The following is a 26,551-nucleotide window of genomic DNA, read 5'->3' on the forward strand; positions in this document are numbered from 1 at the left end:
TGGGCTATTATGAGTAAAGCTGCTGGAAACTGCCTTGTACATGCCTTTTGATAAACATTTAGAGATATAGGAAATTATTTTATTGCATTGCTTTAGGGTGATGATGGTTTCTGAATCTCAAACCTGGAGACAGGAACCCATTTCCTGTGTCCAGGACATTAGTGGGGATCTTTCCTGCCTTCTTTCTTAGCACCAGAACCACTAAGGTTAAGGATATTCTGTCTTTGGCTGTCATTTGTATATCTGGCCTATTTACAACTGAACAGGATAAATTCCTGAGGGCACTTACCATCAGGACAACCACTGTTCTGTAGGTGCTATTTGTTTTCTTTCTGGTTGTCAGCATCTAAATCTCTTTTGGGAATTCCCCAAGCGATGATTCTGGCAAGCGACCTAGGGGTCCATCAATACACTTCTCACTGAGTCACCTGAATCTGAGTCATGAGGGCACCAGCAACACAGGATGGCAGGGCTGGTGATGTATTCGGTGCACGGAGGGCGGCAGGAGAGCTGTTCTCATCAGACGGGATTTCAGGTGCTATTTAGGACACTGCTCCTGCTGCAAAGCCTCTAGTTCAGTTCTCTAGCCCACCCAGCAATTCTGCAATCTAGACAGTACATGGTAACAAATTCTTTTTAAATCAAACAGCTCAGTTTTCTGTGGCTTATAACTAAGAATCCTGACTGCTAAACTCTCCTCCCCAAATTTCCTACAAAACAATGATTACAAATACTTATTGTTTTCACTGGTAACACAAAAAGGTTTTTTTGTGTGTAAAAAGAGCAACCTTGTATGCTACTTACAATTTTTACTGTGTTGGTAAGTTTAATAACATTAGTTCTTCCAAAGCAAGTACATCCACTAAACAAAACACTTTACAGGGCAAACAGAATTAAGTCTTTAAATACCTGGAGGTAGAATGCACAATAAGCTCCTTATAACTGGGGACCTTTCCCTGCTCCTTAATAAAGAAAGTAAGGCGCCAAATCTGTGTCCTGTTAATTGGAAAATGCTGATCCCAAGGCTTCTCCTCTGTTTCCTGCTTTCACACTGGCACAGGACCTCATGGCTGGCGCAAGTCAATCAGTTGAAATGCAGATGGAAATGCAATCAGAATGTGTCGATGCCATTGTGTAGCAAGTAGGCTGTACCAGAATAGAGACCCCAAGGAAGCCCTGATTATGTAACAGACACTCATTAACAGCTCAAGTTACTAATAATGAACTCTACTTCAACTAGTGAAAAGTTCTTAGTCATAACATCAGAACAAACAAAGCATGTGGAACTAAATGTAAGGATTTTAATAGAGCTTTGTGGTTTACAGTATGACTTCAGATACTTTTATCTCATCTGCTCCCACTGCTCAGGGGAGCTGAGGGAGGCTTAAACCTACATCTACTCCTTGCTGTTTCCACCATGACAGGAACATCACAACTTTAAAACAGTAATGTACCGTGTTTTTCGGACTATAAGACGCACCCCCAAATTTGGGAAGGGAAATGGGGGTGCATCTTATAGTCCGAATGTAGTTTACCTGGCTTGCTGCAGCAGGGGGGTGGGGCGCAGTGGTGGAGCGGGTTCCCCCCCCCCTTTTCCTCCTCTAAAACCTAGGTGCATCTTATGGTCCGGTGCGTCTTATAGTCCGAAAAATACAGTAACTAAACTGCATTAAAATGAAACAAATAGAAAGCTCTAAATTCAGAAAAACCACAATCATTTTATTATTTCTCATTTAAAACACAAAACACACCATACTATATAATTAAAAAAATATTTTGTTAATTCCAAGACTTTCTATCTCTAACATGCTTATATAAACATAAGGTGGGGCAAAAGTAGGTTTACAGTTGTGAGTACTCAGAAGTTTATTCTTATATTATTATTGTATTATGTCCCATACAAACTGTAAACCTACTTTTGCCCTACCCTGTATAAACCTAAGGTAAGAATGGATGACTATGTTCCAAAATATTAATAGTGGCTATCTCAGGTGGGGGGTTGTAGAATAATGGGTAACTTTATTTGTGTGTATTTGGAAGACTATAAGCTCATCTTCATTTTCTATAATAAATGCATTACCTATATCCTTTCTGAAAAAGCCTTTTGTCATTGTTATTATTAAATAATCATTCTGATATTCTACCTTTAAAGTAATCAACTCGTTATCTAACTCAATGAAAACAGTATTTGAATATCCAGCCACTACTTATTGAGCAAGAATCTTCCTGGTATTTTATGTACATTATTGCATTTGATTTTCACAACAATTTCATCAGGCCGTATTATTTATCCCCAGATAAGGAAGCTGATGCTCGAAGAAGTTCATCTGTCAAGCTCTCTCAGCAGGAGCTGGAGCCTTGGTAGCAGTGAGCCTGGGAGCCCACATTCTCTGTCCACAGGGCTGACCATCCTTCCCACCTGTGACTCTCCCCTGCTTCCCCACCACATGCTGGTGCAGCTTCCCTGGCCCTCTTTTTAGAAAAAAACACATTTAAAGTATTAAAGCAGACAATTTAAAAAATAATTGTATGTACCATACACAGACCGGAAAGCTATGCTCCAAACAGGATATATCACCAGGGAATGAAACTGATAAGGCAGGACTTTTATTTTCTAAGCTTTTATACTCATTTTTCTTTTTTTTTCCCTTTCAAAGTTTTTTCCACAATAATTTTTTCTTTTAGATAGACAAGAGTCAGAAAAAATTACAGATTTTTCTTACATTGTTTATCTTTTGACCACTGGTGCATCTCAGTATCAGGTTTGTCACGCAAACCATTTGTAGAAACGCACAAAAAATGTGCACATCTCGTCTCCCCCTTCAGACCTCCTGTTAGACGGTAACTGCGAGGTTTCTGTCTGTTTACCACTATGTCTTCAATGCTATACAATACCACCTGTTCGATGAAAGCATCTGGCACAGAACTGGCAAACCAGGTGAACAAGTGAAGAATATATACTTTCTTCTTTCCAAGTTTTAGACATACTGACATATTCTCTTTTTTTCGTTTCAAATTAGAATATATGTCAAAGTCAGGAGGAGACAAAAAATGTATAGGGAATTATCTTTGCTTTTGAATCGCACCTTGTCAAATGTGGCTGTTATGGGTTGGACTGTGTCTCCTCACCCCCAAAAGGTATGTTGAATCCTAATCTCTGGTACCTCAGAATGTGACATTATTTGGAAACAGGGTCTTTGCAGGTGTAGTCAGTTACGATGAGGTCATCTGGCGGAGGAAGGTGGGTGGAGGTGGAAGAGGGTATAGGAGGGATAAATGGTGAGGGGAAAAAATTGCATAGACAAAGAGAAGAAGGAAATATATCAAATATTAACAGTAGCCACCTCTAAGCAGTAAGATTATTGGTACTTAAAATTTTTCTTTACACCCTGCTTTTCCAAAAGATCCTACAATTTGCATGTAGTACTTTTGTATTTAGAAATTAAAAAAAAAAAAATTCCAGTATATGCCCTGGCTGGTGTAGCTCACTGCATTGAGCACGGGCCTGTGAACCAAAGGGTCACTGGTTCAATCCCCAGTCAGGGTACATGCCTGGGTTGTGGGCCAGGCCCCCAGTAGGGGGCACACGAGATACAACCACACATTGATACTTCTCTCCTCTTTCTCCTTCCCTTCCCCTCTCTAAAAATAAATAAATCTTTTAAAAAAAATTCCAGTATATTTGAGGCATTTGAAAAATAATAATGGTTCTTAACCATTTCGCTTGTTATAGTGAACTGAATAAATACTTGCTGACTTGAAAAAAAGATGAGGTCATCCTACTGAGGGTGAGTCACTAATCCAGTATGACTGGTGTCCCTACCAGACAGCTGTGTGAAGACAGAGGATTTAGGTGGTGCATATACGAGCCACGGCACACCAAAGACTGCCAGGAAACCACCGGAGGCTAGGCAGGATCCTCCCCAGGGAACCTGGCCCTGCTGACACCGTGGTTCAGACTTCTAGCCTGCAAAACTGAAAGACAGTACACGGCTGTGGTTTTAAGCCACTCGGCTTGTGGTACTTTGTGACGGCAGCCTGTGGAAAGCAACACAGTGGCCTTAACTTTGAATTCTTACAAGTAATGGGGGAGGGGAAAATAGCCACCTGAATGTCGTGGCCTACAGGTTCTCACTGATTTTCCAGTTTATTTTATGATAATGTTAAATATTTGCAAGAACACGACCAGTCAACACAGGAATGCTAGAACGGCAAAACAAGTAAAATTTTAATATGCCTAGGTACTGACATAAAAGAATTTTAAGTTCAGTGTTACAACACTGGTTTTGGAAAAAGGGCATTTGCAATTATAACAGAATCAAGTTTTGCAGAGTTAAGTTTCCTTAACAGTTCATTTTGATATTAATCTAACTCTTTACAGTCTACCAAAATGGAATTATTTTATTATTATTTTTTTTAAGCATTGGTATTCTTAAGTGAAATTTGAGCAAGGGGCGCAATGCATAAAACAGAAAGTGAAGCTGTTCTAACACAGGTGGGCTTCCAGGAGGGGCCTCACACTGCCCTAGGTCTCACCCCTTAAGAATCCAGGGAGCTAAGCAGTCAGAGGACCATGGTATCAGAACACTAATGACACACATAAGATTTCACTGAGAAAGGAGAACCAGGAGGTTCATTCAGGAACCCACACTCTTTAGCCCTCTGCTTGTCCATTCTTTTCTGTGGTTTCACTTTAGAAAGTTCTTCGAACGTCAATTGTTTGAATGGCAGCTATATTAAGCAGAAATTGTACTTCTACCCCTGGGAAATTACAAGATAGATGCTGCTGAACATGATCCAGTAGCAATGATTTAAAAAAAAAAAAGCTTCTTCAGGCAGTTCATTGTTCATACTAATAAAAATAAAATACTTCTCTTGAATAAAGCCCCAAAGCGAAGACAATTCTTGGGAAGATGAAGCATCCCAATAAACGAAAGGGGAGTTCTAAGTACAGGCAATGTCATGGGGCCTGAGGATAAACACCCAGACAAGAGAGAAAAGGCGACGGCATCCACACAGTCCTGTGCGATGTGGCGTGAACAGGAAGGGCTGCGCTGGGGACATGTGTGCACAGCGATAGTGGTTAAAGATGGGAAGCCTGTGTCGGACCCCAGTGGGCACAAAAACACAGGGAAGCATCTGCTTACGGCTACCTGTGGTTAGTTATTACCAGCACAGGAGAGAAGGTCACGAGACACGTAGCCTTCGGGTTAGCTGGTCGGGCTTGCTCATTAAGGACCTTTTCTTGAGACATTCTAGGTGGTTTATTCACTTCACATACATTCCTACAGATTTCACAAACAATAGCGTAGTGCAAACAAGGTGCCAGACTCTGTTCTAAGTACTTCACAAACACTAGCTCATTCAATCCTCGTAACAACCCTATGAGGTAGGCACTATTATCAGCTGTGTTTTACAGATGAAGAAATAGGCACAGAGAGATTAAGCAACTTGCCCAAGATCATCAGGCTTGAGAATGTTTATCTTGCATTCAAACCCCTTTCAAGGGAAAACAATGACAGCTGTGGTCAGGAAGGGAAGTTTGTCCTAGAAAACCTTAGGAACCCACCTGAGTCAAAAAGGTAAAATTAATACTCTACAGCACCAGAACCGATACTCTACTTGCTCTCACACCTGGCAATGTGATCTCGAAATCACTTTTAATTTCAACATAAATTGTACACAGATGAATACAGGGTTTCCTCCATGCTTAGTAAAGGCCCTTAGTAAATCTGTTTTTCTGAAATGCTGAAGTGAAATCATACTATTATAACATTGCACACCAGCTAACCCAAGTAGAAACTGATTCAGGGAGAGCTTGCTTTTCTAGCACAGAAACTAACATAAAAAGACAGTAAAGTCTTTTAAATATGAAGTTTCATATAAAAAAGTGTTTTCAAGTAAGGTTTAAGAATAACTTTGTACATCCCAATTCATTACTTTATCATATTCTTGAATTCTTTGCTTTATGTGAGAAAGTTTATTCTTTAGATAATCACAGCGTTCTTTTTTTTCCAGAAATGTAGGATCCTAAAAAAGAAACACAATTGTTCCGTCAGCCTCTGCCTCCTCAACAAAAAAACCCCAAAACACAGACACAGACATTATCACCCAGAAAATGACCCTTCCTGGAAGATCTTCCTGCTGCAGATTCCAACATCTGCCTTGTAAGAAAACCAGTTTTTAATAGACTTTATTTTTTAGAATAGTTTTAGGTTCACAGCAAAGTTGAAAAAGGCACCTTTAACTTTAGTAGTTTATTTATTTCTAAATATTTTATTTATTTATTATAGAGAGGGGAAGGGAGGGAGAAAGAGGAGAGAAACATCGATGTGTAGTTGCCTCTCACGTGCCCTCTACTGGGGACCTGGCCTGCAACCCAGGGATGTGCCCCAACTAGGAATCAAACTGGCGACCCTTTGGTTCACAGAAGGGCACTCAATCCACTGAGCTACACCAGCCAAGGCTAACTTTAGTAGTTTAAAATCCATAAAAATGTGAGTAAATACATAAAAATATTCAATAAAAGCTCTCTCGGGCCTCTACCGATCTGTGTAATCAAGGATGAAGTTGGAAACGTGTAAAACGACATCGTGTTTGTGAGGGAAATGTGGGTGGCAAGTTCTTCATCAGTGCTCATGTCTCTAGGTGGCTCGATCAGGACACAGCAGAATGTAATCAGAACAGAGATGAGAAGAAAAGGTACCCAGTGGGCACACCCCGTTCCCTAACAAGGGGCATCTTAAGAAACACAAAAAAAGTACTTTAGCTAAAAGAATCTAAAGTCTGTCAGTTGTTTCCATTGCTCCTGGATAAGAATATACTTTGAAGAAGAAAATGGCTTTACTCACCTTCTTTTTTTTCTTAAACTCTTCAAGGATTCTTGAAATTCTCTCATGTTCCTAAAAAAAGTATATTGTATACTTGAATTAAAACACTTGCATTTACTCACATATCGGAAGAATGTCTCAAAGTACACTGGGAATTAGAACAGAAAGCAATTTTTACCTAAGACTATAATGACAGTATTCATATGCAAGAATCTGATTCACTGGACAACACCTGAGGACTTACTATGGGCCAGGCAGTGGGATGAGGGGTGAGCAGAAAAGCCCCGCCTGCACGAAACCAGAACCGAGTCCCAGTGCCACTGCCTGCCAGCTCTGTGACCTTGAGCAAGCTCTTTACTCTCCTCAAGCCTCGGCTTCCTTACTGGTAAATGGAAATAATAACTGTAACCACCTCATAGAGTTGTGAGAAGTTTCACTTCTCTGAAGTGAGCCTTGTAAAGTACTTGGCACATAACGATAACATTAACTATTATTGAGCATCATTTTCACCTCCATTGGAAAGTTCTTTTTCATGTTATTAGGTATTGGGATTCAGAGGTTGAGACTATTCAATTTTTGAAAATAGCTAATAGTATTACTTCGAACTTTATTCTAAGTTCAGTTTTATAATAAATATGGAATTTGTTAAGGGAAGGAACAGCCTATCCAAAGAGAACAGATGACTAGAGCAATGCCTTCATTTATCCATGAAACCTATGCTATAAAGACCATTAGATGCTGTAAACCACAGGTGGCAAACACAAGGCCCAGAGGCTGAATCTGGCCCTCCTCCTTGTTTCTACCTAGCAGCGGCAGCATTGAGCTCTTTGCCCCTAGTTAAGGAGTAGTTACATTTATACAGTCCTAAATTACATTCGGCCCTTTGAAGGCAACTTCAAGGCTGATGTGGCCCCTGGTGAAAATGAGTTTGACACCCCTGCTATAAACCTAATAAATAAAAATAAAATGTTATAATTTATATTCTAAAAGCTTCCCGAGAACATTTTCTTTTTCTTTTTTAAAGATTTATTTATTTATTTTGAGAGAGAGAGGAAGGGAGGAAGAGAGGGAGAGAAACATTAATGTGTGGTTGCCTCTCATGTATCCCCTACTGGGGACTGGCCTGAAACCCAGGCATGCACCTGGACTGGGAATCAAACTGGCAACCCTTTGGTTCACAGGCCGGCACTCACTCCACTGGGCCACACCAGCCGGAGACCCCTGAGAATATTTTCTATCACTCACCCACATCCTTCTTCCAGTACATTTTAATTCCTTAATGTCTTTTACATCCTACAATCATGAGTAGCATTTGTGTTGTGCAGTCTGCCTGCAGAGAGATGAATCTGGAGAAGCAGCTGTCATCTATATTAACAGGTCCTGGACTGGGAGCAAACTAGCCACCTGGGGCCAGGGCTGCTGTGCCAGAGACACACGCAGATATGAGACTGGTAAAACCTATTCTAGAGAAATTGAATTTAAGACGGGGAGGACCAGAGGAATGATTTTGAACAATATCAGTATTTTACGGGCTTAAAAAAGCCATGCGATTGTTTCATTTTTCAAGGGCTACAACCAGGTTTGTGGGAGAACCTGTGCCTTTAAGCGAGCCCACTGGGCTTTGACGTGGCTCCCTGGGGACGTGCTGGGGAATGAATGAGCCTTACTGGCAGACTCCTGCCCACAGCAAAGCTCCGCCTGTGGCCAAAGAGAAGTGAACATTTGTGATACAATTAATATTTCTACTTTAGATAAGGACTGGAGGAGACACCAAGACCAAGTATGGCCCTGTCACTGGGCTTACTTGCCACACCATGTTACAAACCAGAGGACAGGACTACTACAGGTACTGTGTGGAAATGTCACGGGAGGACTCAGTCTCTCAGCGCCAACTGCAGACCCTCATGCTCGAGCCCTTGCCCAGTCATACCAAGCCCTAAAACCAGAGACCACGGAGTCTAGGCTCAGAGCTACCTGTCTCAGTTGGGTTTCTCAGCATCCTGTCTGTCAACCAGCTTGAGCTTCCCACCCTATACTAATCCAGATTCCTGGGGCTGCCTGTTCCGTCCTGCACTCCCTGGAGTGCCTATAAATGTGGTTGCACTTTGTGGACGTGTGGACCTTGCTTGTTCTCCAAATGGTACTAATTGACCCTTGACCTGTAGTAGTTGCTGGATTTTTCCTGCTTCCTGGTACTAGTGTCACTTAGCCAACATTATCCCATCGCTCCAGGATTGGGAAAATATCACTACTCTACACGCTTGGCTTAGCTAGCTCATAATCGTAACTGACTTAAAGGCACACTTAAAAGTCTGTGGTTAAGGAGAACCAAGATGGCGGCGTAGGTAGACACACTGCGCCTCCTCGCACAACCAGAACTGACAGAGAATCGAACAGCAAGGGGGACCAACACCAAGAAAATAGAAAATAACCATTCATCCAGACTGGTAGGAGGGGCGGAGACGGGCACCGGGGTGGAGAGGACTCGCCTGGCTGTGGCGGGACTGAGACTGGCGGAGTGTGGGACAAATGGCGCAGGCAGTCCGAGCACTAGCAGACCCTGCGGACCGACATTTGCACAGATAAACCCAGAGGGCCGGACTCAGAGTGGCGGAGAGTGGGGCAGGCAGAGTGGCGGGTAGCACCCCACGGCACCACTTTTGCCCACAGATAAACCGGACAAACGGCAGGGAGCGAAGCAGACCACGTAACCCAGGGCTCCAGCTCAGGGAAATAAAGCCTCAAACCTCTGATTGAAAACGCCCGTGGGGGTTGGGGCGGCAGCAGGAGAGACTCCCAGCCTCACAGGAGAGGTTGTTGGAGAGACCCACAGGGGCCTAGAGTGTGCACAGGCCCACTTACTCGGGAACCAGCACCAGAGTGGCCCAGTTTGATTGTGGGTAGCGGAGTGAAAGATTGAAATCCAGACGAGAGTGAGGCGGGCGCCATTGCTCCCACTCGGCCCCTCCCCCACATACAGCGTCACAGCGCAGCGACCAGCATTACCCCGCCCCGGTGAACACCTAAGGCTCCGCCCCTTAAAGTAACAGACGCACCAAGACAAAAAAAAAAAAAATGGCCCAAATGACAGAACACTTCAAAGCTCCAGAAAAAATACAACTAAGCGAGGAAGAGATAGTCAACCTATCGGATGCAAAGTTCAAAGCACTGGTTATCAATATGCTCACAGACTTGGTTGAATCTATTCGAAAAACAGATGAAAAAATGAAGCCTATGCTAAGAGAAACAAAGGAAAATGTACAGGGAACCAATAGTGATGAGAAGGAAACTGGGACTCAAATCAATGGTGTGGACCAGAAGGAAGAAACAAACATCCAACCAGAAAAGAATGAAGAAACAAGAACTTGGAAAAATGAGGAGAGGCTTAGGAACCTCCCGGACGCCTTGAAACGTTCCAACATCCGAATTATAGGGGTGCCAGAAGGAGAAGAGGAAGAACAAAAAATTGAAAACTTATTTGAACAAATAATGAAGGAGAACTTCCCTAATCTGGCAAAGGAAATAGACATCTGGGAAGTCCAGGAAGCTCAGAGAGTCCCAAAGAAGCTGGACCCAAGGAGGAACACGCCAAGGCACATCATAATTACATTACCCAAGATTAAATGCAAGGACCTACATCCAAGATTACTGTATCCAGCAAAGCTATCACTTAGAATGGAAGGGAAGATAAAGTGCTTTTCAGATAAGGTCAAGTTGAAGAGGCTCATCATCACCAAGCCCTTACTATATGAAATGTTAAAGGGAGTTACCTAAGTAAAAGAAGATCAAAAATTGGAACAGTAAAAATGACAGCAAACTCACAGTTATTAACGGCCACACATAAAACAAAAACGAGAGCAAACTAGGCAAACAACTAGAACATGAGGGTTGTCATTAAGGGAGTGGGAGGGGGAGAGAGGGGGAAAGGTACAGAGAATAAGTAGCATAGATGATAGGTGGAAAATAGACAGGGGGAGGGTAAGAATAGTGTAGGAAATGTAGAAGCCAAAGAACTTATAAGTATGACCCATGGACATGAACTATAGGGGGGGAATGTGGGAGGGAGGGGGGTGGGCAGGATGGAGTGGAGTGGAGAGGGGAATGGGACAACTGTAATAGCATAATCAATAAATATATTAAAAAAAAAAAAAAAAAGTCTGTGGTTAAAATAAGGATGCTCAACTTATATGGACCTAAAGGAATATGTGTGTGTGTGTGTGTGTGTATAATATAAAACATGTATCTATTATATACCCATACATTAATCTTTTAAAAATTATTTTAAAATGCTGTGTGAATTCTTAAAATTTTAATTATACAACTAATAGATTAAATTAATACACCCTCTTTAAAAAGGACAGGATAGTACATGCAAATGTTCATAGCAGCATTATTCTAATGGTCAAAAAGTGGAAACAATCCAAATGTCCATCAACTGATAAGCCATATACCCAAATAACAGAATGTTACTGACCCACCACAAAAAAGAATGAGGTATGGATTCTTGCCACAATGCAATATAGATGAACCTTGAAAACATTACACCAAGTGAAAGAAGGCAGACACAAAAGGCCACGTTGTATCACTGCATTCATATGAAAGGTTCAAAAGAAGCAAATCCAGACAGAAAGCACACTGGTAGTTGCCAAAGGCTGGAGACAGGAGGTAATGGGAATAAGTGCTACTTATTCATGGGGTGATGAAAGTGTTCTGGAATTAGAGAGTGGTGATGGTTGTATGACTTTGACTTGGTGAATACACTGAAATCCTCTAATTATACAGTTAAAAAGGGTGAATTTTATGGCACATGAATGTATTTCAAGAAGAAAGTTTGTACATTAGGTAAAAAATGAAATAAGAAGGCATTTACAGGAAATGAAAAAGAACATTACAGAAAGCACTGCCTTCCCCACCTGGCTTTCCTCTCTGCCACGATCAGCTTTCTCAGACTGATGCAGGCGCCTGGGAGCTCATGTCTGCAGCTTTAGACACACTCTGCGCCCTCCAGCACTGTGCTCTCTGGCCTTGGACTGGCTCCTGATCAGCTATCACTGGCTGCTGGAGAATGCAGGGCCTCTCGGGCCTCCAAGACACACTGCCCACTCCTTTGTGAATAAAACTTCCTCAAAATATCTTAGTTTGCATGTGCCATCTGTCTCCATTGGGACCCTGATTGACTCAGTATGTATCTTTGTTAAATTCATACTTTATTTAGATAAGAAAACAAAATACTGTTTAACAATGGAAGGCCTAAAATGTTAAATTATATAATTTGAATTGTAACCTTGACTAGTCACCCTGAAGACTCTGAGTGACTTTCCTAGACAGACAGCAGACGCATGTGGTTATGGTTTGTCTGCATTTTAAAAAAGGTCAGATCTTTCCTTTTCTAACTCTCAGTCTTCCCAGGCAGCTGTAGACACTGACCTGTTGGTTTCCCGAATGATGGGGCAACCTGCTCATCACTGCATCCAGCTCATCAAACTTCCTCAAGACGGCTTGAACTTCTGCAGAGAGCTCTTTGTACTCGGAAAACTGGTCTTGGAACACAGCTTTATAGCGTTCTCGTTCATCATCTGTCTGAATCACAGGGTACTTTCTGGGGGGGGGGGGAAATTAACCAAAGTTATAACTTTTCACTACAAACTGAATGGAAAATCAGCTTAGCTTATTTCTCACTGACCATGTTGTACCTTCAATTCAATACACTATCTCACAGGTAACAAGCAAACAATTCAAATATAAATGAATTTAGGCAGAGAGGATTAACTTGGAGACAAACAGGAAAATGAAAAGCCCAAATGGAATCTCTCAGTTCCTATCCTGAAGATTTAGATACTCACGCCACATAGTCAGGCAACACGACAGGTTTAGGAATGTGGCCTGCAGGAATGTGTCTACTCAGTACTTCAGGTTTCATTTTTGTTGCTCTCGATTCTTTGAAATTAACTTCTTGGTCTCTCTGTCTATCACCACCGATGGCCATTTCACACTGCAGTTTGGGAGAAAAAGAGGTTGTTTACAAACAGAGGCAGAAGAAAAACAAACTGGAATTTATTCTTATTAGAAAATGGAGGGTCGAGAAGGAGCAAAGTAGAAACAGCAGTTAACATCTCATTTCAGAATTACATGTTTCATACTGACAAAGTTGCTCTGACTCTTTCTGTAACAGCTAAAGGGACTCACGTTGAGATATGGGCGAGCATAAAATAGGCAGAACACCCTCCAACCCCCATCATGTATATGTCAAAGATGGGTGATGAAATGGTGAGTGCGGGGTCTAAGTACCTTATTTATTTTGGATTTATACCCCAACTAATTGTAAAAGAATAAAATGTGTAGTTCAAAATAAATTCAGGGAACAAAAACGGAACAAATCTACTGAAGTGGAATAAGAAAAAAATGACACCAGAACCTGAGATGAAGCAATTGCAAGTAGCCACTGAGTGGGACACAGAGGGGTATGAGCTGCGTGGTTTTCATTATCTGAAAGGAAAGCAAAGAATCCAGAAGAGAGACAGTGGATGTCTTTAACACGCCCACGTGTCCCTAACCTGAGATTCCCTGAAGAGGCCATAAGGACCCTGGAGGTGGTGGTTTAAGTCACTCTGGTTTCTACATTGGAGAGAGCTCCTAAAGGCCTTTTTAGTAAAAAATGGTACATTCGAAAGAAAGGAAAAGAACACAGATGAAAAAGCCTAGAGAGGAAGTATGGGGGACAGACCTTAAGAGCTAAAGCAGCCAAAAGAAGGGCAGTAGGAGTGAAAGGCCTGGAGAACCTGCCCTAGAACAGGCAGGCTAAGACATATGCGCAGCTTTGGGGCTGGGAAGAGTGTTCGGGACCCTCTAAGCAGCGCCCAGAATACCAGTTGAGTTGGGAAGGCTGCTGGATGCCAGGGAAGAGGTTTCCGTTTTACACCTGGAAGAACCAGGTTCAGAGAGGTTTAGTACCTCCTCCAAGGTCTCACAGCCACGAGTGGAAAAGCCATGATTAAAACCTGGAACTTTTTGGTTCATTGATACTTTCAGTGAGTAACAGGAGGAAACAGGTGTAGTTAGCTGTATATTGCTCAATACTGAAGTTCCCTGAAGTTCTGGTAGCATGCTAGAAGTGAATTTGTGCCAGGTGGGGAAGGCACTACCATCTCCTTGGGGCAGCCAGCACCCCTCCACTGCCCCGTGGGCCCTCGCCTCAGGCTTGTTCACTGAAACACAAACTAAACTGACAGTAGCCCCTACTCCACTGAAAACAAATATAAAATGAGATTTTAAAACCTTGCCAGGCAGCTTTAAAAATCCCTTGTTTCCTGATTTTCTATCTCTGGGACTGCCTTTGAGGTTTGGTCTAACATTAGCTCATTCTAAAAACCACTACCTCTTAACTCACCACACAGAACAGCCCAGATTAGAGGATCAGACATGCTCACCAGCCCTAAGGTGTGTGGGGGGGGGGGGAAGGGAGGGGTATGAAAAGGAGAAGCGCCCAGACGTGGTGCTAGGTGAAGGGGAACCAGATTGCCTCCATGCAGAAAGGCACACCCAGCCACTGGGCCCGAAACATCAAGAATTCGAGTGGGAACAGAATACTCTGGGGAAAAGTCTTTTTTTTCTCCGCCGGTGAGGATGCCATTTCTTCATCCTAAAGAGTGCTGATATGTTTAATCTTGAAAATGAATTATGATGTTGAACATTGTGGCTTACGTAAAAGAGTTCTACTTCATGGCATTCCTTTTTCAGCTTCTAACTACTGAACAACCCATTTCTCCCACTGCTGGCCGAGGGAGCGGCCATGAACACCGCTGGCCCTGCAGCCTCAGCAGCAGCCCCGGGCAGCAAGCTCATGCTTCCTCGTCGGAGTCACGACATCAGCCCAGGTCCTCACAGTGGGCACGACAGTCCACGTGAGAGTCCATAAGGGGTTTGGGTTTTCTTTCAGTTAAAGCTTTTTTCAAGCAGGAACTATTCATTTCCCTTTCTTGTCCACCTCTATTTCCAAGATATAACCTTTAATATAAAGTGGGAGTTTTAAGAAGCCAGAATATTTCAAAAAAACTATTTCATCTGCTTTGTTTTTTGTTTTGTTTTTATGCCCTTAACATATTCTTCCACACTTTTATGGTGAGCCTCACTGATCATCAGTTCAGAAAACCCTATTGGGGTGGCGGGGGGAATCTGAAACTCGATATGAGACAAAGAATCAAAATTACTTTAAGCTTCTATGGGAAGGAAGTTCTGGGCTCTAGCCCTGGGCCTGACCACTCTCAAGCAGCATTCCTGATTATGAACATAGCCCCCGAAACAACCTTTCTTTGCTTCTAGTAAAAACTAGTTTTGTCAGCAAATATCAGAGGAGCTTTACTGTGAGGCAAGAGAAAGTAATTAAGCAATGGGATAAGTAATGCTTTGTATATAACTACTAAGTCTTTCAAATTAAAAAGGGGCTGATGAATATCCTGTTAGGTTAGAAATAGGGAAAGCTAGCCCTGACTGGTGTGGCTCAGTGGGTTGGGCATCGTCCCCCAAACCATCGGATCACTGGTTCAGTTCCCAGCCAGGGCACACGCCTGTGCTGCAGGCCAGGTCCCCGCTTGGGCAGCATGCAAGAGGCAGCTGATTGACATTTCTCTCCCTTTCTCCCCTCTTTAAAGTAAATAAATAAAATCTTAAAAACAAAACAAAACAGGGAGAGCTAGATATGTGTTTCAGTGTCCATTTCCCCAATTTCGGATTCTTTCTCCCTTGGAGTGTATAATGTAATGATGGCCCCTGATCCAAAACCCACACCATTACTTTTGATGCCTGGATTAGATTTTGGCTTTTTTTTTCCCCTGCTTGAGAAAGAACTCTGCTCAGCACTTAGGGACTTATTAGAACTTATTTCTGTCTTTATTTGATCTTACTTTATGTCTGTATATATTTCTTTTAAAAATAATCTTGCTTTCTTTTTATCAATTGTATTTGTTAAAATACCAAAGAAGGGATAGCCTTGTAGATAGTTCCAAACAAGTGACAGAAAACTGAAGTTCAGAGACACAGTAAGTAATATACCCAGGGTCACAGAGCTAGTAAGTAGCTGATCTTGTACTCAAAGTCAGACTTGCCTGATCCCAAAGCTTATTTTCCCTTCATCACACTGCATGCCTCTCCTAGGGCAGTCTGCTGATTCTTCCCTGCTAGGGACTAGGGAGGAAGCAGGTAAAAATCATATCCAATGAGAAGCTGGAGACCCAAGCTCTTCTACAAGGTTTCTCACTGGTAAGTCCAATGGAGATCCCTCAGTAAGTCATGAGATTCTCTCTTATGGAGGGCTGCCTGTAAAATACACCTACGTATGCTGATTCACAGCGATCCATCTCCCGGGAAAAGATGCCTTCGAAAGGATGTACTGGATTGATATCATTTTAAAAGGAGTCCCTGGAATGAGGGCTCCATCTCTATGGTTATTGCTGACTATTCCAGGACCTGTCAGGATCTGGAACCACAGCACACCCTGGACATGCTGGGCACCAACCCCCTAGGGTGGCCCGAAAGAGCTCCCCTGAACTCCCTGGCAGATCTTCCTAATCCTGTCCCACATGTGAAACCTGTTTCAGCCACATTCTCACCAATGACACTGGACACTCTGTCATCTGGGGTACGCTCCTCCAATTCAGACAAGCCTTTTACTCTGTTCTGCACTTAATCCCATTGGTAAATCCCACTACCTGCAAGAGACTGAGCAGGAAGCCCATAAATTCCGCCCTGGCCAAGAATGACCAGCAGTGCCACACTACAGCTCAGTGAGACAATCCAGTCTGCTGCTGAGCAGTCAACATCTGCAGAGCGGTCACCTTTAACCCCACAAAGCAAACAGAGTCTTCTCTTCTGCCCCTGAGGATGTTCTGAAACACATTTCCTAATGTTCACACTCTAATTTGCCAACTCAGATATCAGATTCTGACATCACCTATTAACGAGAGTCGGCTTTTAGAAAGTGAATTTCTGCATATGTAAGCTTTTAGGCCCCCTTTCCTTTATAAAGTCTTTCTAATCCTGATTCATCTTCTAAACCAAAGTCCCTTTGAACTCGACATGTTACACAGCCAACATTATTTTAGGACTCTTACAAGGCTGTGACACGCTCCTGGCTGGGGTGGAATTTATGACTTTCCTAGTCGGTCCCTCTGGGGCAGTAGGAGTTACCAGTGGGTTAGGGCAATGCTGGCAGTCTTGAAGGAGAGTACTGGCAACGATCTGCCAAAACCAGCCTCACGATGACTCCCAGCTGGTCAGACTCTCATACATCTCTGGACTAACGCTGGAAGGCAGCCCATAGGATTAGCTAGGGAAGTTGCATTTAAATTGCAAAAAAAAAAGGGCCAACATTAATAATATTTAAACATCAGCCTTTTTTGCTTATCTCAATATCTGAAATGAGTATTAATCTAATTTTTTAAAAACTTAAAGAAAAATTAATAGATAATATATACACATGATATTCAGTTCAAAGGGTCCAAAAGGGTACATGATGAAAAGTCTCCTTTCATCACTACTATAATCACTTTCAGGCACATGTGATACATACATTTTAGACAGCTTAAAAGTGAGCATCCATTTAGCTCTGAGTTAGAACAAGTCTAATTGAAATGTATATCCTGACAGCAATAAATGTTGAATAAATGAACACAAAACTAAAACACAGGGGAACCAGGCAGTCAAAACAAAAATACAACAAATGAAAAGGCACCTGTACGCACACAAAGTACAGCGGCATCTCTCCAATGCTCTGAACAATGTTTAGGCGCACAGGTTTGTAGCACTGGGCCCACACGGCCTTGCGAGAGAAACTGCGATACCAGTTTCACGTGTACCATGCCTGCCCAGTCAGCATGGGTCAGATAGCTCTTCATTTCTAAAGACTGATGAATATCCAAAATAATCCAGGAAAGCTGTTGAGCCCTGTCAGCTGCAATTCAGATGACTTTACATATATGTCAGAAATAATGCAACTGACTCTTTAAAAAATGTTGCTCGTTACAGACCCCCAATGATGACCAATTAGTAATGACAAATTTGACACTATCATCCATAAATTGACTTTCCCAGGAGATGTCAGAGAAATATAAATCTCTAAGCAAATTATTTAAATTTTATAGTTCTTGATGCTTGTGACCCCTCTCTCACAGACACACACATAAACACTCACACAATCATACTCTATAATCTTGTGTCCATGTTTGTCTTTTTCACTAGATTTGTAAGCCCCTGGAAAACGGAGGTAATACTCACTCTTTTTTAGCCCAATTACATACACACACTTATGTATGTATGTATGTATGTATGTATATACGACGACACTCTTTGTAGTACTCATTCCACTGGCCCAAAGCGAAACTGGCACGTGTTTGTTCAATGAATTAATTAATGATGACACTGATGTATTAATCACGATCCCTTCCTTGGGCAGACTGTTCACCCACTTCATAAAATCCCCTATTTCAGCATGAACAAAGTATTTTTGGCAGGAACACCACAGAAGTGATGCTGTGTTTTTCTCAGTGCACCGTATCAAGAGAACATTTTCAAGGAGTATTTCTGTGTTATAGAGAATAAAGTTGAGAAGAACCAATAAAAGGTATTTTCAAAATGGATGTACTTAACAAAGGGCTTGAACGAATTGGCAATCCAACAAAAAAAACTGGACAGAGTGTGACAGTTAATAACAAAGGAAATGTTTATCACAGGGAAAATGCTGAACCTCACTCCTGACAAGAGAAATGAAATTATAACTACACGAGATACTGGTTTTCCGCTATCATACTGACGTCAACAAATTTCCAAACACACTGTGTTGGTTAGGGGGTGAGGAGGCCTGTCACACTGTAGGAGTGGGAATTGGTAAAATTTTTATTGGACAATCTGACAATCAACATATATGACAGGAAGTTTGCACAAGCATATTCTTGTATGTATAAGGTTGTTCACTATAACATTGTTTTTAATAGTGAAAGATTGGAAATAACCTAAATGTTCATTTGTGGTAAAATAAACTATTTATTTATTAATAGTTTATTAATAGTTTATTAAACTATGATTCGTCCACATAATGCAATACCATGCAGCTGTAAAAAGAGAAAGCAGAAGGTCTTTATGTACTAATAAGCAAACATCTTAGAAATGTACTGTGGAAAAAAGAAGGAACATAACAGTGTGTATGGGATGCTACCATTTGCATAAACAGGGGAGGAGAGTGAATATACATAACACATTTCTGAAAGGAAACACAAGACACTAATGACACTGGTTGACTCCAAGCAGGAGAATTGGAAAGTCAAGGTAGAGGAGTGAGAGAAGGCTTTGTATTAAAGCTTCTTTTGAATTTTGAACCAAGTAAATATACTATCTTTTTAAAGAGAGAAACAAACCAATGATTTGGATTCTCAACCTTTGCTTGGAAATAATACCCACATCTTAAAAAGAACTTTTTCCTCTGGCTGGGTGGCTCAATTGGTTGGAGCATCGTCCTGTACACCAAAAGATTGCAGGTTCAATCCCCAGTCAGAGCACATACCTAGGTTGTGGGATGGATCCCCAGATGGGGCATGCACAGGAGGCAACTGATTGATGTTTCCCACATTGATGTTTCTCTCTCTCTCTCTCTCCTTCCCCTCCTCTCTCTCTAAATTCAATAAACATATACTCGGGTCAGGATTTAAAAAAAAATGAGAGAACTTTTCAATGAGGTAGAATTGTGATTAAAATATATTAAATTATTATATATATGTAAATAACGATAATAATAGCACCTCATTTAGTCATCTCAGCAATCTTGTGAGTAGGAAGTATTATTATTCCAATTTTACAGATGAAGAAACCAAGGCATTAGAAGGTTAAAAACTTGCTTACCACCATACAGTTAATCAGTGGTGGAATAGAAATTTCTTTCCTGACACAAAATTTGGCATCTGAAAGAACTTTAAAGAGACTCCAGAAAGTTTGGGAGAATTATCTTCACTTAAAAAAGATTAAAATTTAAACATATAAAGAGAACCAACATTTACTTTTATAACTTTTCATCTAACAAAATTTAAAGAAGCTATTAATAACCGTATCTAATTTGGTCCTTTTTGTATTAGAAAAAAGCTGAAAGTCCTTTTAGGTACTCAATGTAATAGATACACTTTCACAGATAGACGACCTACTCTGTAGATTTACGGACAAGAGAGAAAATATTTACCGAATCTAGAGATAAAATATAATGTGAGGTTTTTTTCCTTACCATTTTCCTTTTTGATGGAAATGATGGCTCACTTATCTGGAACAAAGAGAGTTAAAATGATTTTTCAAAGGCATGTGAAGTTCCTTTGCAGACACTGTCATCACCTGCATTTATAGTCCAATCTCCATTCTAGAGAGGCTGATTCTCTACATTTCAGATGTTCCTCCTACCCTGTTGGCCAGGTTTCCATGGGCCGGTGGAGAACCAGAGGGGATGGGATAACTGCAATTCCCTGTCAGTCAGGAACAAAGAGCAGAGGGAAACCTGGAGACGGTAGAGACTGTCAGGTAAGTTGTTCTGAGTCACCTAGATTTTCTGTATTCTTGGCTCCCATTACCTTGCCCGTTTAAAGAGTCTCAGACAGTTACATTATAAAATTAATAGAAAAAAGCCACTAGCCATCACATCTTCTAACTTTCAGGAAGATACAGCAACACAAACAGGCACAACCTCCAGCGTCAGAGGAGATTCAGGTCTAATCAGCCATGATGAAAAGTCTGATAGAAACAAGTTTTTTGTTGACAAAGGGAAAAAAATGAAAGTATTATGTTGATAATTACAGATAATGTAGAATTTTGAAATGACATCAAGAACTCTATTGTTATTAAATTTACATAAAATTATAGGAGGATGTGTATGTTTCACTACCTAGATTTCACACTGACTAGAATTTAAAGTTCTTTACTTTATATACACAGATGTAAATTTAAGAAAAATCACATGTGGTTCACCACATTCTTACTTGACTTCATTTAACTCACTGCGAGAAAGTGGAACTCATCGTAACAGATTTAAATGATTTAACATGTTCCTCCTCTAACTGAAAAATTATGTTTTTCATTGTCTTACCATGCTAAAAAATCAGGATTATTCTCAAACTTACTTTAATGATGAGACATTTTATTACTGAATATGTTATTCTTCTTCTTTGCAGGAATTCAGTAGCCATCTTAAGCTTCAGAAGGACATACTAATGCAGCCAACAAACTCTAAATTACATTACGTATCTGGTGTCCACCTGCAAGGCTGTGCAAAGTGACCCACCAGAGTGGGCTGTCCAGTCACAGCCTGTCAGGTGCTGCACTAGGGCTTTTGAACTTCACATCATGTTTTTTAAAAAGGCGTCTGTAAAAATCTTTGTTTTGAGAACGATACATATTCAACAAGGGAGTGAACAGGAAAAAACATTAAAAACAAATGAAAGACTGGGAAATTCCTTACCTCCTGTTGTTCCATGTACTCCCTATGTCTCCGAGCTGCCTCGTGCCTCCACAGCTTGAGGCACACCAAAGCACTGATGAGGTAAACAATCATGGTGACAAACAGGAACACCATCGCTGCTACCTGTCCGCCTTCCACCCGGCAGAACACTGCATTCACTGGCGTGTTAAATAACGGGTAGTAGCAGAGTCCACCTCGGTTGATATCATTCACGTAGACTATGGCTGCGGCCATATACAAAATAAACAAGGCCACGTTAATTCCAAATTCAGTTAGGGGCCACCAGTTAGAGTCCAAAAGAATGGTCTGATAATACATGGACATGCCAAGAACCAGAATAATAATGGTGGTGACCCAAGCTAATCCAGCAACCACGAGTACAAAAGGAGTTTTGGGGCCACTATAGTAATAGCCCCCATATATACTGCCCAGGCCACCAATGCCTCCCATGGCAGTGGGCGGGGAATAGCCAAACATGTTATACCACTCACTGTCCTTGTGAATGTAAGCTGTGACACAAGCGAAGACGCCGGCCCCCAGAAGTAGCTCCACCACACCCAGAATTCTCAGCAGGCCAGGCCACGACTTCATGTAGGAATACCTCAGGTTATAAGCCTCCACCTTCTCACTGTATGTTAGAGCTGTTTGTGTGTGTCGGCCTACAGATCCATAGGGATCCTGGGGAAGCATCGCTTCAGCCTCCTTCAGGGAATTAAAGGTTCCTTCTGACCCTCCGTAAGGATCTTTGCAGGAGTCGGGGGGTGAACGGTGGTTTGCTCTCCCTGGAGACGCTGGAGGTGAACACTCCACTCCATCGGAGATGTATCTGATGTCTGACACCGGCTTATCCCATTCTGGGTCCTTTTTCTTCCCTCTGAAGAAGTTCTTCCAGGACTCAGGGACAAAGCGCCTTACAGGTTTGAGATCCGGTGCTATGGCCGGTTCCTCTGTGTCACTTGAGTAGAAGTCAGGGCCGAATGGTGGCTGTAACGGGAGAGGGGGTGGTGGCAAAGGATCAGCACTCACAGCCAGCTCGCTGTCACGAAGAGTCTGGAGGGTTCTTATGGTGCCATCTCCATGGGCCAACTCCCCTGGGACCTCATCGTAGTGCCTATTCCTGGATCTTCTATCATTTGACGACATTTGTGATTTCTAGACCTGTGGCCAAGATTAAAGTTATCATTTATACTTAGTTTTTTATTATTTCAACAAGGCTGATTTAATTCACTTAGTAGAGAATGATCACATTTAGGAAACCAATATGACCATGTCTATTATGATATATAAAATAATAACATAGCCCTGGCTGGTGTGGCTCAGTGGATGGAGCGCTGGCCTGCAAACCAAAGGGTCACTGGTTCGATTCCTAGTCAGGGCACATGCCTTTGTTGTGGGCCAGGTCCCTAGTAGGGGGCACACAAGAGGCAACCACATATTGATGTTTCTCTCCCTCTCTTTCTCCCTCCCTTCCCCGCTCTAAAAATAAATAAATAAAATCTTTTAAAAAATGATAACATAAATATATATATTTTAAACATATGTAACAATTGTTAGGGATATAGTCATCATTCTATAAATTTTAAGGGCAATCAAAATTTTAAATATTAGCTCTAAATTAAAACACTTAAAAGTCTACCTTATGTACAAGCTCTGCAAAGAACCAAAGACAAAAAAAAAAAAATAAGACTAAATTTTAACAAGACAGGATGCTACCACATTCCAAGTGGAGTCCTTTCCTCAAACAGCTGAATCAAAATATTTAAGAGTTTAAGCATACCAAAATGTGATAGGTCAGCAAATAACTCCTCATTTTCATTAACTCAAATTTGCTTTGGAATGAATGGCCCAGGAGAAGCAGCCTGTTAAACACTGCGAGTGAAGAGACTCTTTCCTTCCTAAGTCAGGAAAGTCAGCCTAGGGGCATTGCTCCTCCCACTCTAAAATAGGAACACTTGATACTAGATTTTAAAAACTGGTTTCTCAGAGAAAAAAAATCACCAAAGGTAAAAAGTCCCCAAAAGTACAACGCAGAGTAGCAGCAATGACCATATATATATATCACTCTTTCCAGAGCAATCTAAAGGCGACTGCTGTTGCCACGGAGACCCAGAAGTCACCCTAGAGGGTACTCAATCCACCTAAAAAAATAAAGCATAGAAAAAGCACTTTTATTAAACTTGTTGATTTCCTTCATGAAATCAATAATGTGGACACAAATACAAGAAGAAGGGAAGCATTTGCTCCTGTAACTACTAGGTTCACAGCACATGAACTTCTCCCTCAAATTGCTTGAGTGTGCTCACTGGGCACATGGCATTGTACTTGACACTATGCGGGCGGTGTCACAATTTAGGAGGATAATTCCATCTTCTGATATTGAACTGTTTAGAAATTCCTACAGCTTGTTTTACTTCGTAAAATGGAGGCTGAGCATTCTATAAATATTTACTGAAACCTGCCACATACCAGGTGTATCAGCACTGTGTACCATGCTGAAAGCGTATCAGTGAATGAAGCCGACTAAAATCTGTCTTCATGGAGCTTATATTCCGGGGGTGGGGGGCGGGTGGCAGATGATAGATAAGGGGAATGAAGTACAGGGAGCTCTAAGGAACAAAGTTAAGAAAGGGGATAGGAAGTGCATCGTGGGCAGGGTGTTACATGTATTCCCTAGGTTCCTGTTTAACAGGGTGTTAAATAGAATGACCGAGGAAGTTTTCATAGAGAATGTGACATATGAATATAGAAATGAAGGAGATAAAGGAGGAAGCCAGGCAGGTATTCCAGGGGGAAGTATTCCAGGTAGATGGAGCAACTAGTGCAAAAGACTTGAAAGAGTGCCTGGCATGTTGAACTATTAAGGCATGGAGGCCAGTGTGGAAGCATCAGAATGAGAGAGACTGTAGAATTGAGGCCATCTGAGTCATGAGGGCCTTGAAAACCACTGGAAAGGATTTTGGCTTTTACTTGGGAGTGAGATAAGGAGCCACTGGAGGATTCTGAGTAGAGAAGTGACACATCTGACTTTTTCTGGGGGGGAGTGAGGGGAGAGAGACATCAATGTGGGAGAGAACCATTGATCGGCTGCCTCCTGTATGCACCCCCAAACCCACAACCTAGGTATGTGCCATGACCTGGGATTGAATCCACAACAACGTCGCTCCAACCAACAGAGCCACACTGGCCATGTTTTAATAGGATCGCTCTAGCTGCTGTGTTGAGAGTACACTACAGGAGACAAGCGTGAAAACAGGGAGACTTGCTAGGAGGCCAGTGAAATAATCCAGTGGGTCATGGTGGTGGCGATGGAGATAATCTTTTTTTAATAGAGATTTTCAAACTTAATAAAAGTGGAAAGAACAGTATTATGAACTCCTTATATACCCATTAACTTCAACTTCAGTGATTATCAATTTATGAGCAATCTTGTTGCATCTATATCCCCTACCTTATTCCCTCTGTCAATACAATACTTTGAAGCAGACCCAACATCAGATCATTTCACCTGCAACATTTCTTCACCCCTCCAGCGTAGCCATGGCAAGCAGCAGCCTCAGAGTTTGAAATCCAGGTGGAGATAGTAAGTAGGCAATCTATATACAGAAGGGCACAGGCTGCCACAGGCTAGATAGAATCATCCAGGAAATGGGTAGAGATGGAGAAGTTTACATTCGGAGGTCTTCTAAATGGGACACTCCGGTTTTAAAGAGTTAACTAGGATAGTCCCAGCACGGTGCCCAAAGCAAAGTAGGAGCTCTATAATTGATAGGAATTAATTGTTGTCTCTGTTTCTTTATCTGAAAAGTTTAAATTCTAGAATGCAAAGTACTACTGTAGTTTTAAAATACATTTTCCTAAGAAGAGAAGAAAACCACAACAAATAACTTTAGCAAATTTTACATAACAATCCTCAATATCTATATTATAAAGTATATACATTTAAAGGATACCCCATGGCTTAATTTAACTCACTGGTATAAAAAAAATGTGCTTCTAATTGTAATGGATGTATCTGCACCTGTGAAAGGTGGCTTATTTGAATTAGATCACCCTATCAATGTTTAAATTAAAAGCCAAAAATATATAAATCTGAAGATTTGTGGAAGAACGAAATATGTGACGCCAGAAGGGAACGGTCCGCTGTATTTTAGCACATCGTAAACCTACGGATACAGGGCGACACTGGGAGCCACTCGGCACGCAGAGGCCCCGTGGGTCTTCGCTTCGTCCAGGCCCGAACCGTCACTGCGTTCTCTGGGGCACACATCTGGGAAAGCCACTGCGGTGAGAGAAGTGCCCACACCCCCGGCTCTGCCCGCAAAGTGTCCCAGGAATCGAGTTTGGTCACCTTTACACAAACAGAGCCACCGCTTTAGCAGGCTGTAAAAGTTTACCGGGCCCATGAAAGGGGCAGATTTCGGATGTTTGGGGGCTTCCAGAGGGCTGGAAAAGTCCCGAGGGCTTCAACTTCACCCACGAGTGAGTGGCCGAGGGCTACGGAACATCTTCGCTCCGGTGTTTCCCGAGTCTGCCGCTCGGCGCGCGCGCCACCTACCACGCACGGTCCCTGGGCTCCGCCCGCTCTGCGTGCGTGCTCCGTCTCCGAGTCTCCGGGCGAAAATCCTCGCTCGGTCTTTCCAGGCTCCACCGCAAAGTGGCCGGCACTAAGCCGGCTCGGCCATGCCCGACTCCCAGTTACTAGGATCCCCGCGCCCGGAGGGACAGAGGCGACGCGGCACGCGTCTGGCGCACCTGTCTCCTAAGTGAGACGAGGCGGGACACCGGGCCCTCCGGACCCCCCCGCCCCGCTTCCGCCTCGCCGCTCACCGCGCCGGCGGCCGCCCGCAGGTTACGGCGGGGCTGGGCGTCGAGCGCCGCAGCTCCAGGAGGCCCGGAGGCGCCAAGAAGCACTACACCGCCCGCGCACCTGCGGGGGAAGCGCCAGCCCCTCCCGGCCCGCGTCTCGGTCACGTGGGCCCCACCGCTCGGACCCACTTCACCTGGGCGGCCGCCGGAAGAGCGCGCGCGCAGCCCGGGACGGCGAAACCGGGATCGGGCTCTCGGGGCGGGGCGAGCCATGCCCGGCCCTGCCCGGCCCCGCCCGGCTTTGTCAGGACTCCGGCTGGGAGCTCCGGCCAGTCGGCGCGCCCCCCGCCCACCGCGAGGCCGGGGGGAAAGGGTGGGCTTCAGGCCTCCGAAGAGTCAGCGCCTGGCAGCCACTCTCTTCCCCATGTTTTAAAAA

The 26,551-nt window shown here is 42.7% G+C and overlaps 1 protein-coding gene across 5 annotated transcripts; it reads right to left on the minus strand.

Annotated features, from left to right (window-relative positions):
* Nucleotides 1-3,087: 3,087 nt before the first annotated feature.
* MARVELD2 (MARVEL domain containing 2) lies at nucleotides 3,088-26,339 on the minus strand. 5 transcript variants are annotated; one of them, XM_024578548.4, is made up of 8 exons: nucleotides 25,865-26,339; nucleotides 21,801-22,467; nucleotides 21,310-21,533; nucleotides 20,089-20,124; nucleotides 12,674-12,822; nucleotides 12,258-12,429; nucleotides 6,852-6,902; nucleotides 3,088-6,030 (listed from the first exon to the last, which is right to left on the minus strand). In XM_024578548.4, exons 2-8 carry the CDS (start codon nucleotides 22,450-22,452, stop codon nucleotides 5,908-5,910), a joined length of 1,407 nt encoding a protein of 468 aa, XP_024434316.1. In that variant the 5' UTR covers nucleotides 22,453-22,467; nucleotides 25,865-26,339; the 3' UTR covers nucleotides 3,088-5,907. The 5 variants fall into 5 exon arrangements, with proteins under 5 accessions (XP_024434316.1, XP_024434314.1, XP_053768933.1 ...); XM_024578546.4 differs by having other exon boundaries at nucleotides 21,310-22,467; XM_053912958.2 differs by lacking the exon at nucleotides 25,865-26,339 and adding an exon at nucleotides 25,477-25,805 and having other exon boundaries at nucleotides 21,310-22,467.
* Nucleotides 26,340-26,551: the final 212 nt, after the last annotated feature.

This window comes from Desmodus rotundus, chromosome 1 (genome assembly GCF_022682495.2).
Source record: "Desmodus rotundus isolate HL8 chromosome 1, HLdesRot8A.1, whole genome shotgun sequence".
NCBI classification, from domain to species: Eukaryota; Metazoa; Chordata; class Mammalia; order Chiroptera; family Phyllostomidae; genus Desmodus; species Desmodus rotundus.

Coding starts and splice junctions, on each gene's coding strand:
- MARVELD2 (XM_024578546.4), bottom strand. CDS start 22,452: ATGTCGTCAAATGATAGAAGATCCAGGAATAGGCACTACGATGAGGTC. Junction 20,125..21,309: donor AGTACATGGAACAACAGGAG/GTAAGGAATTTC, acceptor TCTTTGTTCCAG/ATAAGTGAGCCATCATTTCC. Junction 6,031..6,851: donor AGTTTAAGAAAAAAAAGAAG/GTGAGTAAAGCC, acceptor TTTCTTTTTTAG/GATCCTACATTTCTGGAAAA.